The 17,143-nt window shown below is 37.8% G+C and overlaps 1 protein-coding gene across 3 annotated transcripts in view; it reads right to left on the bottom strand.

Annotated features, from left to right (window-relative positions):
* Positions 1–225: 225 nt before the first annotated feature.
* Positions 226–17,143, bottom strand: part of ylpm1 (YLP motif containing 1) — a 35,240-nt gene continuing 18,322 nt past the window's right edge. For all 3 annotated transcript variants that reach the window (XM_037685842.1, XM_037685841.1, XM_037685843.1), the window contains 11 exons: positions 16,983–17,125; positions 16,832–16,894; positions 16,056–16,175; positions 15,797–15,973; positions 15,632–15,715; positions 15,466–15,549; positions 15,315–15,389; positions 3,884–3,935; positions 1,211–1,338; positions 887–1,071; positions 226–347 (listed from right to left, as the gene is read on the bottom strand). In XM_037685842.1, coding sequence (XP_037541770.1) covers positions 925–1,071; positions 1,211–1,338; positions 3,884–3,935; positions 15,315–15,389; positions 15,466–15,549; positions 15,632–15,715; positions 15,797–15,973; positions 16,056–16,175; positions 16,832–16,894; positions 16,983–17,125 — 1,073 coding nt within the window. In that variant the 3' untranslated portion in view covers positions 226–347; positions 887–924. The remainder of the gene's footprint in view (positions 348–886; positions 1,072–1,210; positions 1,339–3,883; positions 3,936–15,314; positions 15,390–15,465; positions 15,550–15,631; positions 15,716–15,796; positions 15,974–16,055; positions 16,176–16,831; positions 16,895–16,982; positions 17,126–17,143) is intronic.

Genomic DNA, 17,143 nt, shown 5'->3' with positions numbered 1-17,143 from the left:
AAAATAATGCAATAAACGTCTTAATCATAAAACCCAACTAAGGACGTTTTTGACAAGTTGATGTTGTGAACTTTTATTGTTTTTTCAACTACATGCTGACTGGGTAACATCATTACATGTATACAGTACATGAATTCACAAAAGTATAAAACAACAAAAACACAAATGGATGCTTAACCAGAAGAAACAAATTATGAATTACTAATATAAAGATAGTCATTAGGTGGGGAAAAAGAATTTCTTAAACTGATCTTAGCAAACAGACTAAAAACTGATAACTGTTGGGAAAACCGCCTCGACGTCTGCTTCACAATCAGAAAGATGCAGCTTGTTCACATTCTGGACACCTGTGGAGAACATTATGTCAATTTGGGTCAGATTTGTTCAAGTTGTCAACACAACAACAATTAGTTTTGTGCAAGAAATAGAAATCTTCTCCAGTAATTATTTTTTTGTGCTTGATCCCATCAATTCTACTTAAAAACAGTATAAAATTATCACAACTTTATTATAAAAATAAATGTAAGTTCATCCAAGCAAACAGTTTAAATTTTTTTTTTGCAAAATGTTCCATTATATGTCCTTGCACTTAACACACTGATCCACATATACGCTGGTATTTTTTAAGTCTGGTTAGTGAGACATAAGTCTAAAATTTGTCCAGCACAATGTCAATAAGAACAATTTTTTCAAAACTTTAAAGTTAATTTGTGTACAATCTGCAAATAAATAATTAGACTTCTAGTTTTATTTTTTTTTAAATCAGGCCAATTCCTATTAAAAGACAAGCTGTGTTAAACATGCTTCACTTCATTTTGTTTAGTTAAAACATACAAATCATTAACTGTTGTTTTAAAGACACATTGCAGAGAAGCAATGTACGTACCGTCTTTATAAACCAAAGCAAAGGTACAGATGATCTTCTTAGAAATACTTTGTTCGGTTGAGAGCTCTTTGTGCCAGCTGGCCGCTCTCATCTGTGATCTTTTCCCAGTCCGTTTGACCCACCACAAAACCAATCGCGCGCTTTCGCTCTGCATCTTTTTTCTCTTCCAGGTCAGCCCATCGAACCTGAACAAACCGGGGAAAAACAGGGTGTTGCATTACGAGCATGAAATGAAAGAATAAGCTTAAATTCAAATATTTTACAGCATGTGTTTATGCAAATTTTTTTTGCTACAGTATTTGAGCGTGTAGTGTCTAAATGTACCCGTTTCTTTCCGGGTTCAGACGTGCGTGTGGCGTAGTCGTCAGGCAGCTGGAAGAAGTCCTCTAAGCCTGACAGGTGGTCACCTTCACGTTTCCTCTTCCCGCCAATCATCAGACCGTCCAACTTGTCTTCATAAAAGAAAGATTATTGTTCAGGCCTTTTGTGCCATCATATAAAATTAAATAAAGAACACTCTCTTGATCTCAGTATCTGTCCTGTCTCTTTTAGCAGTACTCTTAAATTATGCAGCACCAGAACTTTTGTCTTCAAATGTTGGGGGATGTTTTTAGGTGCAATCAGAGCGTTTACACAGAAACAGAAAGCCAAAGGTAATCAGCACACAACTCACCAACAGGACAATTTTTTTAGCTTTTATACCACCAATATTAAACAGTGCATAATGATTAGGGCTGGGCAATATGTTAAATTAAGTTTAGATCTCCGACGTCCTCCGATAACCTAAAATGTTTCTACAGTGAAGAAACTTCACACGAGCTCAGCCAGCTGACAGTCATCTTAATTAAAAACAATTACTGAACACAATTAAAACGATCCACTTGAGTTGTAAGTAGCAGGCTTTAGGACACATAGCATTTAGGAAAACATTAGGTTAAATTTCCAACTACCGTAATTGCCGGTGTACAAGCCGCAATTTTTTTCTCACACTTTGTACCCTGCGGTTTATATGAAGGAGTGGCAATTTTTTTTTTTCTCTTAATAATTTATATTTTATTTTGACAGACTTCCTGCTACTGAATAACATTTTCCTGTGACAGAGCTGGGTGCTCATGTGGCTGCCCAGCGCCCACTCCTCTTGGGGGCAGGCTTCAGATTGTACAGGATTTCAAATTTCCTACCATAACTCCACTCACTCTGTCATCATGTGACCAGAAGTCTAACCATAATGACCAGTGAGGTATACTCTCGAGGACCCAATCCCCCAAGATAGACGCTGCACTTCACGCACAGACCGTGTTCATCTGCAGCGATAATAGAAAACGCGCAGAGAATTTCTTATGATGCAGCTTTCAAGTTGAACGCGATCGATCTGGCTGTCGAAGGAGGAAACAGCTTTCTGCCAAGAGCGACACGGAGTCAGTGTGTGATGACATTTTTCTGAGCCTTCAAGAGGACTTTAGTTCACAGGAGGACAAAGAACATAGCGATGAGTGACTTTTGGATGACTACCGGTATCTTTTTTTTTTTTAAGCTGTGTTAAAGGTATTTTTCAGAAAAAAACATTTACCGGATGTTCCTCTTCTCCTGGGTCACGACGTGGTCTCCGCCGATGAGAAGTCATCAAAATTTATTAAGTATGCACGATATTATCGGCATGGCATAGGCCGATATTAGCGATAAAGTTAAATATCGGACATCGGCCATTCCATCAAAATAACTCACTGATATAAAAGACACTGTTTTTTGTATGACAACCCAGTGACAAGGACGCCTGCAGCGCCAGCACATTACGTCACGTGCTCCTACCTACGTCATGAATAAAACTGACATTAAACATAATCCAAGTTGAAGTGTTGCATCATTTTCAGCTCCCTTTTTGGCATCTGCATATGGTAGCAGGCCAAACTGACAAAGAGCATGCAGAATAATCTAGTATTTTAATTCCACAGCAGCGAAAGCCATGTAGTCTCTGTAAGTAGGTCTAGGAAAAAAAACAAACATGTATTGGTATCGGTTATCGGCCAAATAAATTTTAACATATCGGCATATTGGATATCAACCAAAAATCCAATATCGTGCATCGCTAAATTTATTTTTAAAGCAGTCAAGTCTGGTATATATTTTAATTAAAGTTTTAAAATTATCTGAGACATCTTTCTGTGTACTGTACATGTGTTTAAATACCAATATCTCATTTAAGCTAATCCGAACGCATGAAACCGAGTGGAGGAGACAACGAGAGGGAGGGGCTCTTCCCCCTTCTTCCTCCATCGGGCTCTGCTTAGCAGAAATCACGCCAAATGTATTTAGAAAGTAAAAACAGCTGCCGTTACCAAAAGTGTTTAACAATAAAAACCTAATGGTAATGGTACTAATTTAATGAATAATTGCCGCATTTTACCGGTACCATCTATGTGACTCCTGGTCACATGACCTCGCTAAGACTTCTGGGTAAAATTGACCGCTATATAATTTTTAAATAATTTCGGTTACGTAGGTGTTTGGCACTGTTCTGTCCAGTGATTATGCTTAGACAGTTCTTGTGTTCATTTTGTAAGTTGAATGGTTTTAACCACGAGTCAGATAGCGAAGCATCATGAAGACTTATGACGATCGCAGTCTGAATGTTTGTTGAAAGTAAGCCATAGTTTCTATGAAACGCCATCCGGTGGCTGATTCTTGTACTACAACAACAGCTGCTCATAATGCCAGGAGCAGCGCACTGGTTGTGAAAATGAACGGTGGATACCCGCGGCTTAATAACCGGAGCGTATTATTTATGTACAAAATAATGATTTATCTTAAATTTAGTATGCGCGGCTTAGAGTCAGGTGCATTCTATAGCCCGAGAATTACGGTATATTGCCCAACCCTAGTTACAACATATAAAATAAAACCAATGTTTTTCATTTAGATTTGAAAAGCATTGTATGAATGCTCATCTCTAAACCACCAACTGTTAAAAAATAAAGACCTGCAGGAAAGAGTACCTACCAAGTTTGGCTTCAGACGTGTCCATCTCCCATTTGCTTTTTGGAATATAGCCCTACGTTAAAGAAACACTGCAGTGGTTAAAAGTCTGGGTGATGCAGGGGTAAGGGGAGAGAAAAGAGCAGGGAGAGGGGGCTGGCTGGAAAGAGAGGAGACTGGATGATCAGACGTTAAGACATTCAACAAGCACAACTGGAATGAAACGGCACAGGTTGCTTAAATTACAAAATTTTGCTAACACCAGCATGCAATTAAGCTGTGAAAAAAAAAAGGATTACGTTTAAATACTAGGCTTTAATACGTGACTAATTACAAAAAAAAAAAAAAAAATCTGACAAACGGCAACAGAAAAACTATTCTTCACTGCTTTTTTTTCCAGTAAGCTAATTATCATGCTACAACTCATTTTGTGCATTTCTCTAAAGTTTAGGAAACTAAGACCTAACTTTACAGCTAGGATTGTGCTTGTGTTTTATAAATGTTGCTGACACACACATTTTTGTTTCAGGGTTGTGTGAAAAATAGAAAACAATTAAAAGTAATAGCTTTATTTTTGATATGGACATAAAGAAGTACCTACTTTACAGTTAAGATGAGGATTAAATAAATGTTTAAACTTCAATCTAAACGGATGAGAATAAATTATTTCTATACATGATAAAAGTAGTAAAGCAGTTTTGACTTCAAGATGTTTTCTTGTCTGAACTGACAGGTTTGAAGTATAATTGTATCAATAGTGGTGATCCAGGTTGTTAAAGAGTTGTCATATACAGAATAGGATGAGCATGTCTGTTATGTACAACTATTATGTTTAACACAAACAAGAAACAAAAAAAATCTGTTACACACAGCAGAGTATGGCAGCTGCTGTATTTTAACAGTTACTGCTGAGATCTGCGTGTGTTACAGCTCCTGGAACGCAGCAGCCAGTAAAGATGATTGTGATTCCAGGCAAACAAACGGACTCTAAAAGTGTCTCAGGAGCAAAAACGCAGTAGATGGGCAGGTCAAGTAGCCAGATACAAGTCTACTGGAGCCAACCAGCAGTAAGTTCATTTGTCAGAGAATTTTTAACATTCTTCCTGAAGTTACAAAACAGAAAGTGGTGGTATTCCACCATAACAAGATTATTAAAGACTAGAAATAGATTCATTTCTCAAAATGAAATCCGCACAGTATATGTAAAAACATAACAGAAGCTCAGCTTCTGTGGACATCCAAACAAAACCATCTTGGAGACCAGATGTTGGGTTTTCATTGGTGGAAATGATGATAAAGGAATGGTTTTCACCACAGTATGAGAGGATAAAGATGGATATTTGTAACATGTTTTGCTTCAAATCCTCTATCCTTGTTGCCTCTATCTAAACAGATTACAGATTATACATTTCGTACAAAACGCCATGGACCGGTACACCAACAGATGCTTTTTCTTTTAATGAATTAAAGGTATAGTCCAGTAAACTCTGAAGTGAACAGCTAATAGTTATTCATAGTTAGTACCTTATCATTTATGACATCAGTTGCAGAGCAAGGAGTACAGAGAAATAGGCAAATATCTTTGTCCAGGCTGGACTATCACATCAAAACAAAACAGAGACTTTCAAAAGTGTTTGAGCATTTTACTCAAAAACTAAAAGCTGAAGGCAGATTGTGCAAAGCAGAGCTTTTTTTTTTAAATCTTCATAGCAGCACCATTGCAATGCAATCTTCCTCCTGGAGAGGAGACAGCAGATTTAAGCAACATCAAAGTTCATGCTCCATAATCCAGGTAAAAAAATCCAACAACGTTCAATCAGGTCATCTGGACGATGACTTTTTTCCCCTTTTTTTGAGACTTTTCGTCCTTCAGTCTGAGGAGCCACAACAAACTTTGTCCCACAAGCAGCACTCTCACATCAAGATCCAGATCAATTGGGACAAGTCTCTAAGACAGGTCCATTCAAGATTCAGGCGGCATTCAACGCAGGAACTGAGGTCCAAGTCCTCCCTTTTACAAAGCTGGGAGACTAAAGAATTTTGTTTCAGGATGACCAGTAACTTGGTCCTTGACTCCCACGTGGCAATGCTTGCTGATCCTTCCAGCAACGCCAAAATGTTGAGGAATTTTACCAGTTTGCTGGTGATAAGATGGTTTCTGGGGCACGCCCTCTCCCAGTGGCAATTGGGAATGGCAATGACAATGGCAAGACCTTTGGATGAAGGACGAAAAGTCTTAACAAAAAAAACAAACAAAAAAAACCTGTCCCATCACCTGACTGAATTTTGTTGGATTTAAAAAAAAACGGATTATTGAGCATGAACTTTGATGTTTTGAACCACTTTGGCTATGGCTGCCTCAGAGGAGTCGATGGGGGAGAGGGAGGGACGCAGAAAACATCTTATCACCAGCAAACTGGTTGGCCCACTATGCGAGTGTGCTGTCTGTGGGACTGAGTTTGTTGTGGCTCTTCAGATAGATGAAGTCCTTTGGATGGACGATGAAACGTCTCAAAAAAAAAAAAAAGTATCCAGATGACCTGACTAAACTTTGTTGGGGCAGGTTTAAGAAAGTAAAATAAAAAAATCTTTAGAGCACTGTGATGGACTTGTGACCTGTCCAGAGTGTCCCCCGCCTCTCGTACAGTGACTGCTGGACATGGGCAGCAGTGATCCCCATGACCCAGAAAGGAAGACGCAGGTAAAGATAATGGATGGATAGATGGAATCTTAAAGCGTTCCGTTGCCTCCTTTGTAAGCAATGTTCTACAGCAACGTTTGAGTCAGTTTAAACAGGCGTTGTTTAGTTTAGTTTGCAGACAGGACCTGTTTGAAGCAGTATACGAGAGTGGTGGGAGGAGTTTCTGCCGTATGTTTCATCAGCACGTCCGGTACTAAAAATTGATAACCATTAGTCAGAATATCAATTCCACTTCAAAGATTACTGGACTATCACTTTCAAGCCAAACACAGGAGTTTAATTTATGTTACAGTGTATGACATGCATCTCCATGATAAATATGGGAATTTGAGGTGGAGAGAAAAAAAAAACTGGTTCCTTAAATTGCAGAGGTTAAAACATAAACCTTGACTTTAAAGTTTTACATTTTTATTTTATGTCAGTGACATTACTATGCCAAGATAAGCAACAGCATTGCAGGAACTATGAACCGATACAGCGAGACAAAGAAAAGTTTCCATTTCAAATTCTTATAAATTCTATAAAGAACCCATGAAGTTCTTTATAGATTTAATGACTTCAACTACAAAGTACATTTGCATGACCACAAACAACCCAAGTTATGAAGGCAATTGTGGCACTAAAGAAACAAAAATTTTGGCAGTGATGGAAACTGCATGGTTGGGTTAACCTGTCCACATATTGGAGAACTACAAGTTATGATGTTTCATTGGTGTGTGGTGTTTTACATAAATGTCTCACTTCAACTTTAACCACTCGCAGTTTATCTTCATTTAGCACTTTATCATGACTGCTAAAAACTGTCAACCAAAAGTACTTTTTTCTTCCTCCAAAATGAAATTTTAATGAATCTTATTGGCGTCATCTTCAAGTTCAAAATGTGCATCAGGTGTGGACAGTCCACTAGTTCCTGTAATCAAAATGTCCTCATACCAACGATGGCAAAGGAAAACAAAATTGTTAATTATAATTAATAAATACACAATGACTCTTCAGAATTTGTTCAAAGTTTCATCCAGTTTGAGTTCCAACAGAATCTTTTAGATGAGCCGTTTCTTGTTTGAGTTTTTTGTCTTTTATATTATACTTGTGGTTTTTATTGTTTGATCTTTTATTCATTTTATTGCTAGACTTCCTGTTTGTGAAGCACTTTGGTCAACATAGTTGTTTTTAAAAGTGCTATTTAAATAAAATTGACATCAGCATTGAATGTTTATCTTTAAAAGTTGAACAGGTAAACGTACCAGTCTTGCAAATTATTTTAACCGTATCAAATCCATTTAAAGGAATAAAGAAGAGAAATTGTTATTTTACATGGCGACAGCAATAGCTGTTATGACTGCAACATTTATTGAATGACATTTTTATTTGAAGTCACACACTTCCAACAAATGTATTCCCAGTATTTTACTTTTTTTGTAAAATACTGGGAAAAAAATACTGGTATTTTTTTTTATTATCAAGCTGAGATACATCACCTGGTGCAGGGTTACATGTTCCTTTAGATCCAATTTGACAAAAAAATTGTTTTGTAGAAAAACAAATCTTTTCTCTCTAAGATAATCCATGAGAAGACCTGCAATCCTAACACTGAAAATGCTTAAAAATATTTTTTCCTTCTTTTGTTTTTCCTCTGACTTGCTCTTGACGAAGACGGACACTTTATTTCCCTCTCCTGCCTCACTCCTGCTATTGCTCTTGTCCTGTGAATCTGTCTCAGAGCCTCTCTTTATGCATCTTCCAATACATAAATTATTATGGATCAGCTGGTCTCTCAATGCAATTAGTCCTGACACGATAAACAAATAAATTAATTGCATGATAAATGAAAATTATCAACCTAATTTTCATTTATCGGCTTTATCGTTTCTTCATCTCTCTTTCGACGACACTGGATGACAAGGCTCAACTCCAGTGCTCGTCACTGAACCCCCTCTCTTTAAAATCTGTTTTAACTGCCCAAAATCACATTTTTGGATTGTTAAAACCAGCTAAGCTAAGCTATGAGCTAAGCTAACAGTCCGACCTGGGGGAAAAAAAACCTCTGTCTTGTCAAAACTCCAAAATTCACGGTTGAAACCCGTGCCTTCGTGTAAAAAGTTGTTTTTCTCTGCAAAAAGAAGCAGAGAACTTGTTTACTGATTTTTTAAATTAAAAGCTTTGTGTGACAAATGCTATGTTAAAGAGCTCAAACCAAACTGAGCGTCCGCCATATTGAGAACCGAAAAACAGGAACAAGAGACAGCCCATGTCATGTCAAGGGCCCTCCCTCCCATTTTTCTTAAAGGGACACACTGCTTGCTCCTTCACAATCCATTCTTTGGTTCAAACAGTCTTATACTGTCATCCAGTGGTCAAAAATGGTACTACACACAAAAATTAATCAACATTTCTTCTTAAATTTAACAATTACTAATTATTGTCAAATTTCAAACAATATTATTGTTTATCACAAAACTTCTGAAACAATTAATCACCCAGCAAAATTTGTTATCGTGACAGGCCTAAATGCAATTAATAAAACTTTCTCGACGAGAAGACAGGCAGGAGAACCCTCATGCCCTGAAGGGACACATGCAGCTGGAGATATCATGGATTCCTGGGGTGAACCAGAGATGATGACAACGACAAATTTTGAAGACTTCGGCAGCAGTTTTGGCAATGGAGGCTGCCTGCCTTATGTGAAAGATTGCACTGTGCTTTGAGCACTCAAAACTTAGATGCTTTGCAAGCCTGGAACTCGCTTGCATGAAGGAACCAATCTTGGAGAAGGCTACAAGCATGGACCGGCAGAATGACCGCAAATCTGGCTGTTTGGATTCGCCATTGAGTGTACCTTCAGAACTATGAAGGCAGACATGAAAATCAGTAAAGTCGGCCTGCCATATGTTTCTGAAACTGGCTTCCCCGCTTGGCCTTGAATAGGCCAACTTATTTCAAATTACTCCTTGAGGATATGTAAATCATGAAGCTCTGCCCCCCCACCCCCACAGAACATATGAGGACCCTTATCAGAGCTGAGTCGGCTGATAGACACTGTGCCATCTTTATCAGGACTATGGAACTTTCTATTAGCATTCATGGACAATCTCATCACCTTTGTCAACCTCCTCCACTCCTTGCAAAATGTCTTATGTCTAGCTATGTTGCTTTGTGCTGAGGTCGTATTTTTTTGCTACCTTACACTGAGTCCGGTGTGTCAAGGACACAGTGCATCTTTTTTTACACCTTCTTTCCTCATGTTTTTCTTCCCTTTTCTTATCTAAGCGATAAGGGCAGCGATTCACAACTAAGCAGCAGCCTTCGTGCACTTCTGTCTACCCTTGTTGGACGGCTGCACTGAAAAGTATTTTCGCTGTGGCAATAAAGTTGATACTGATTAAGGGCTAAAGGTACATGTATTTGCACTATTAAGTTTCTAAATAAGTCTTGCAGTCCAGCACACGAGTTTCAAATTAAATTGTGATTTTTGTGTAATATTACACCCTTAATAGAAAGGTTTCTGCACAAATATGCAATGAATATCTGCATTACCCTAATTTCCGGTCTAAAAGACATTACTTTTTTCACAGGCTTTGAACCCCGCGGCTTATATAATGCTATGGGTAATTTGATGATGAAGATAGCGATCAGTGACTTCATGGTAAGATACTGTATTTTTTTTGTAACCAGCCATGTTACAGGCGCTGTTCAGAAAAAAAAAACATTTAATGTACATATTTGTGTATGTTACTGGTATGTTTTGTAGCATTCTGTGACTCATTGTAGTTGACTGTTGGTCACATGGTTTCAGGGAGGGATTATGGGTGAAATTTAAGTGCATTATTAAGCATTTTGGTTAACTGTTTAGCACTGTTCTATTAGTGATTAATCCAGTGTTTCCCCTACCATTATGCAAGCAGGGTGCCCCACGCTGTCAACAGAATTGAGCACCCTGTCAATCGAACTCCCCCGTCATCTGCTGGCACTGACATAGAGATTAGCTAGCGGTGCACGATACAGATGCGCTAGCTAAAAAGCTACATAGGTAGCGCCGTTTCCCTCATGCAGTCTACTACGCCCCAACTCTCAAACTGTCGGTCCAAACAGCGTGCAACACAGATGCCCCCCCATATATATATATATCATGGAAGATATAAGCGCCCTACCAAGGCAAGTAAAGTAGGGGAAACACTGTAGTCTGTTTTTGTTAGCCTAGTTTATGTGTTAATTACTTGTTAATTTGTGTTAGGCCATTCAGAAGCGTAACCATGAGAGAGACAGGCACTTGTCATGAGTCATTAAGACATGGGGTTCATTCTGTGTGTGTTGAACAGTAAAAAGAAGTCTATAAAACGCCATCTGGTGGTTGATTCTTGATCTATAAGAAGATCTGCACATCTCACTCTCAGTAGCTGTGTGCTGCCACTCATGCTACAAGGTGAACATCGGTGGCTTATATGCAAGTGCGGCTTATACGCAAGTGCGGCTTATATATATATATATATATATATATATATATGTACAAATTCCTTGTAAAAATTTTATTTAGTGTGTGGCTTATATTCAGGTGCGCTATATAGTCCGGAAATTACGGTATATGCATTTCTGTTTAAATTGAAAAGTTATTTTGAACAAAATGCAACATTTCCCCATTGTTCTTATGTCGTGTACATACTTGTTAGTCACGTTTTACTGAAAAGGTCAATATTTTTTGTGCAAAGTTGTCACATTTCCATTGAAATTTTTAAAAGACAAAGTTCCAGGATTTTTCAGAAATCTGGCCTAAACTATGGATTTAAAACTAGTTCTCATGACAAAGTATGGTCCCAGGACATATTTAGTACCACAACCAAAATTGAATTATTAAAGTGACTGCACAAAATCATGCTTTTTTTGTACATTTTGTTGAGTTTCTTTTTTCCTTGAACTTAAACGTTTTGATTTCATGTACAGCAGATAAAATGTGGGTGTCCTGAAAGGCGCTTTTTAAAATAAAATGATTATTATTATTATTATAATGAGGTTATACACAAATATGGAAAACACATTTTCACTGAACCTAAAACAACCTGCGTTTAACTAATTTAGAACAAAAGCATAATACACTCCAGGTGCGGACAATGAAGTGCCTGATTGACACCTGATTGTCGGCACCTGTGAGCATGGACAGTGATCCGTTGGCGTTTGTTCCAAGCATGCCACATGTCCACACACAAGGCAGGGTTTATTGTATTTGGAAAAATGGATGGACTGGATGGAAACTGGGATCAGTTTGGATGTACCATCAGTTCCAGAGTGACAACCTCATTGGCTGACTTGCAACAAATGGATCAACGTGTGACCAAGTTGGCAAGCAGCATGAGATACCATGCTGTTGTGGCTGTATATGGTTCTTTCACATGTATCTAAAGCCTCCATTTGTTAACTGTATTAATTGTTTAATTACCAATATGTCTTGGTTCTTCTGACTTCAATTACTCATGCCAATAAACACCAAACATAAATCAAAAGCAGAATAAAGAAAATCTTCAGCCGTCATTTTAATTTTTTTCTTTTTCGACTGCTCCCTCCTTCAGGGGGTCGCCACAGCAAATGAACTCACACAAATGATTTGGCAATTGTTTTACGCTGGATGCTCTTCCTAACGTAACCTGGGCTCAAACCGGAAGCCTCAAGATTAAAAGAACGCCACGCTGACCACTGAAGTACCGAAATTCCCTTCAGCTGTCATTTACTGTTTGTTAATTATGGGTTTAACTTTTGTTTGTGATCTGCAGCAAAGCCCCAGCACAAACTGGAGTTTCGGACAGCTTTCCTCCAGCACAACACGCGTCACAGTTTTTAGTTTTTTCCTTCTTTTTGTTAGTTACTTATTTGATTGTCTTTTTGTAGAAATATGTTCAAATAACATTTGGACATGTTCCTACAGAACATTACAGGTACAGAACCAGAAAAGTTTTAGTTCAAATCTACCGTAAATGTTGAGATTAATACAACACCTAGCTGTTAAAAATAACAACTAAAGAACTTAACGTAAAAAACTTAATTCTTGTCAAACTTATTTGACTGTAACTATCTGTTCGACTGCACGACACACTGAACAATCATTTAAAATTTCATAGTGAAACATCTGACAGAACTGAAAAAGTGCAATGTATGTTAGAACATTGTCACCAATAAATCTTAATATATTGCTCAAATATAGCTACTTGGACAGAACTATGAGTTTTTCCATTTTAAATTACCGTAGTTTAAAGAATTTAAACAAGAGAAATTTCTGTAACATTGGTCATTTCAGCATTGGAATAAAACTTTCAATCTTTGAAGTTACACCAAAAAGATACAAATGTTGCATTTGCCACAGAGTTTTAAGCCTAAAAATCTGTTTGGCAAACACATTTTGTTTTGACAACAAGTAAAGACAAGCTTTCATGCAGCCAAATGAGTATTTGAAGTCTGTAACTGACTTTGATTATCAACATTGTAGGTTATCACAAACTTCATACATTTCTTGAATAGTTTGGATATTTAACATGCTAGAAATTTAGCTGTTTATATAATCATCTTCTTCTTCTTCTTTCGGCTTTTCTCTGTTCAGGGGTCGCCACAGCGAATCATCCTCCTCCATCTCACTGTCCTCTGCATCCTCTGTCCTCACTCTAACTGCATCCATATATCTCCTCTGTCTTTTTCCTGGCAGCTGCATTTCTAACATCCTTCTACCAATTAACAGCGCTCGGCCTGAGCCAAAACAAATGTTGCTATCTGAACCCGGCTCTCCCCCGCTGCAGCCTTGGTAGGTTGACTTATCTCAATTTTCCTGGATGTTATGTGAACAAGACGCTCTGCTCCCCCTTCCCCTACTTGCTCCCTTCCCCAGGGACATGGACCTGTACAGAGCTCTACCGAGCCAGCTGATAAACACTGCACCATCACTCATCAGGACTATGGCTGGGGGGGACTATCTGGACAGTGCTCACGGACTACTTCCTCTAAAAATTCACCGCATTCGCTGGCCTCCCTCATTTTGCCCCTCCTGGCGCAGCAACCTAGGTAGATGTGAAGGCGCCGGCGCCAGTGGCCGCGTCGCTCACTTTCTTTACGTCACCAGGATGTTGCTTTTTCTTGTGCTGAGTTTTTTCTTTTTTGTTTCCCATCAAGGACACAGTGTGAGGTTGCAATAAAACCTCAAGCACACTGTGTCAAGGACACAGTCGGAGATATGATTTTTTTTATTACCCCCCTCCCCTCACGGTTTCCCTTTTCCTTATCTTAACAAAAAGAAGCGCTTCACACGAGGCTGCAGCCTCAGGCATCCCCGTCTACCCATGTTTTCTTTGGACGGTTGTCATGAAATACAATTTCGTTGTGCTTCTGTGCAATGACAATAAAGGTTGATTCTGATTCAATATACTCACTGTCCCTCCTCTGGACATGTCCCAACCATCTCAGTCTGGTCTATATAACTTTTATCTCCGTTTATACAATACTATGAACAAAAAGTAACTTAAATGTGAATATTTATGGCTAAAAGCCTCCCTGCTGTCAAGAAATGAGCCAACCTCATTAATACAAATAAATGTATAAGACTTGCATCAAAAAGGTTTGCTTGAATATTGAAAATCAAAAATGCAAAAAAATATAGCAAATTCTGAAGCAAAAGTTTAATATAAATTAACCTCAACTTGATACCAGAAAATACTGTTATACTAAGCAAGCCTTTATTTTCTCCAGAACTAATTTAACGTGTTTGTCAAGATAAACCGATTTTAAGTATTATGTATTACTGCAGTAACAGATCAATGTGAATCATTTGATGTAAACATTTCAAATTAAAAACTTTGCAGCATTTTTAGACAAAAAAAAAAATAATAAAAAAAAAATCTAAACTTCTGGGAAGATTTGCATCAAAACCAGCTGGAGGACTGGCTTGAAGAGCAAAGCTAACCAAATAAATAAATAAATAAAATGCACCTAATGAGTTGAAGGTTTGAAGGTAGTATTTTTAAAATGTTAAAATCATTTATGATTTAGAAACGTCCATAATGCTTGTTAGCATATATTCTTTTAAAGATACAACAGAAGGTTTCCATCCTTATTTTTCTCTGGCCTTGAATTTGAGCTTTCAGTTTTTGTTTTAAATACTTTTTGGATTTATTTATTTATTTATTTTGGGGGGGGGGGGGGGGGGATTACCAGAGTTGTGCTCAAGAGGTCAGTGTTGCAAACCCAATGATCCATCGATTTTTGTTTGATAGATTATTTGTGATTAAGAACATTTTATTGGCAACTTTAGCACATTTTAGCACAGTATTAGTTACTGCTATCATTTTATATTAAATATTTATTTGTACTAAATTTTCATTATATTTCATTTTTCTTTTGATAAAAAAAAGTATCTTGGAATAAAAGAGGAAAAGAAATGTTCTAGTAGCTTAAAATAGATGATGTAATTTATGTGCAAATGTGTTTTTAAATAATAAATATTTAAATCTTAAAAACGTTTTTTAGAGGTTAAGAGTAAAAACAAACAGGAACCTGCTTCTTTAACTGCAGCTGCTGTAAGTACTAGTGTTACACTCCTACCCTTTCTGTTGTCACCTGGTCTTAACTGTGTAATATATCATAATTATTGACCCTTTGGGTTTCCTTTAGCTCTTCACATCAATTTAAAAAATATAAAAACATGAATAATGCATATGTCTTTTAGAGAAATGAGAAAACAAGTGAAATTAACCCTTGCAGCTATCATGTTAAGTGCTCATGTCCTACCAGATCACTCTCTTCTTCCTCTTCCCTCTTGGGTATCTGGGGCTCATCTTCAGGGTTGAAATCCTCCATTTCAACCTAAACATTTAAGCACAGGTCAGTTGAGCTCAGTCTGAAAAATTACAATACTCTGCATGTCTTGAAAGAACCTCACCTCTTCTATAGCAGCATCCTGAAGCAGGGACCGGACATCCAAGCGCACCATATGACGAGGTGAAGACTCCCAGTTTTTGGACATCTGCATGAAGAATACTCAAGTAAGAACAATTCATGAATATGTTTTAGTAAAAAAAAATATAATGAGGAACAATGTTTTAAACCTTTGATATGTCCTTCAGGGTGCGTCCATGGACATTCTTCTTTGCACATGTTTGAGTATCTGCTGTGACTTCAGCCACATACACCTTGAAATAAAAGAAACAAAACTTCTTTAGCGTGAACCTGAAAGGATGTATTATTCTGACTTATTCATGAAGGAATCTCACCTCAAAGCCTTTAGTTTTGGCTGCGCTCCAGAACTGTTCAAAATGTTTAACCCTGTCATTAATAGTGTCTAAAATAATGAAGGGGAAGAAGCCGTCATCCAGAGTTTTCCTAAATGTTTTCAGCATGCTGATCCGGTAGGTATCCTCCAACTCTGGCTCATACTCGTACTCAAGGACCTGCAGGATAATTGTTGATGATTTTACTGGTAATACCAACTCAGAAAGTAAGAAGTGAATGTCTTGTTTGTGTCAAACTAACCTTTGTTTTCACCCTCTTCCCAGTGTCTGGGTCTTTTTGAACTTTCTCAACCTCGGTCATGAAATAATCATCCAAAACGAGAACTCTTGGAGGTGCACCGCCACATTCAACTTCTTTGTCCTTTGTTTGAAAAAAATAAATAAAAAACAAAAATACATTCTCAATTATTTTTTTTTTAGAAAAGGAGAATTGTATAAATACATTTTTTGCAACTAGGGCATATTTAAAAAATGTATATTAGAATGTACAGTAGTCCCTCGCTACTTTGCGGTTCGTTCATCGCAGACTCGCTCTATCGCGTTTTTTCAAAATAAGATTGGACACCACACACAACTTGGCTGATTGATGGATGAGCCACAAGATTGGCATGGAATTTTTATTTAAAATAAATTATTTAGCATCTGCTGCACATTTGTGCAGTCCAGAGCTGCAGGATAAACTTCCTGCTGCAGCTGATCAGCTGTTCACCGTGCAGAGCGAAAAACTGGGCGTGGCCAAGAATGCTTGCAGGTGGCAACGAGCAGAAGAGGCAGGAAGCTGAAAATCATGATATTCTGTGATCTTCTAGAGAGTTTAGAAACATTGTTTAGAATATTGCAAGACTGTGGGAAGGGTTTAAAACGCCTTTATAAAAATAAACTACTACTTACTACTTGTACTAATATTCCTACTTCATGGTTTTTCACTTATCACGTGTCTTCAGGGTACGGATCTCCCACGATAAACGAGACACTACTGTATACCTATATATGGACAAAAACAGACATATGACTCACTCTTATGAGCTTTGCGACGTGGCTTTTTCCACTTCCAGGAAGGCCTCTCATTATGATGACAATCTGTTAAAACATAAAACTTCTGTCAGTACCTAACATTTGACACCCACACAATATTCTTACAAAAAGACAGCAAGAAGGTAAAAATTACCCTCTCAGGTCGAGATACTCTTCCAGGTGGTTTGAGGATATCGTCAATATTTTTAATTTCAGGCTTCTTCTCGGTTTTTGCAGGTGCTGGCGGCGGTGCTGCAGATTGAGGCCCTCGGTCCTCTGGGTAACCTCTTCTGTCCGCTGTAAGATATTATACGC

The sequence above is a fragment of the Nematolebias whitei genome, chromosome 12, assembly GCF_014905685.2.
Source record: "Nematolebias whitei isolate Nwh7 chromosome 12, NemWhi1, whole genome shotgun sequence".
Classification (NCBI taxonomy): Eukaryota; Metazoa; Chordata; class Actinopteri; order Cyprinodontiformes; family Rivulidae; genus Nematolebias; species Nematolebias whitei.
This window is presented reverse-complemented; position numbering and strand designations above follow the sequence as displayed.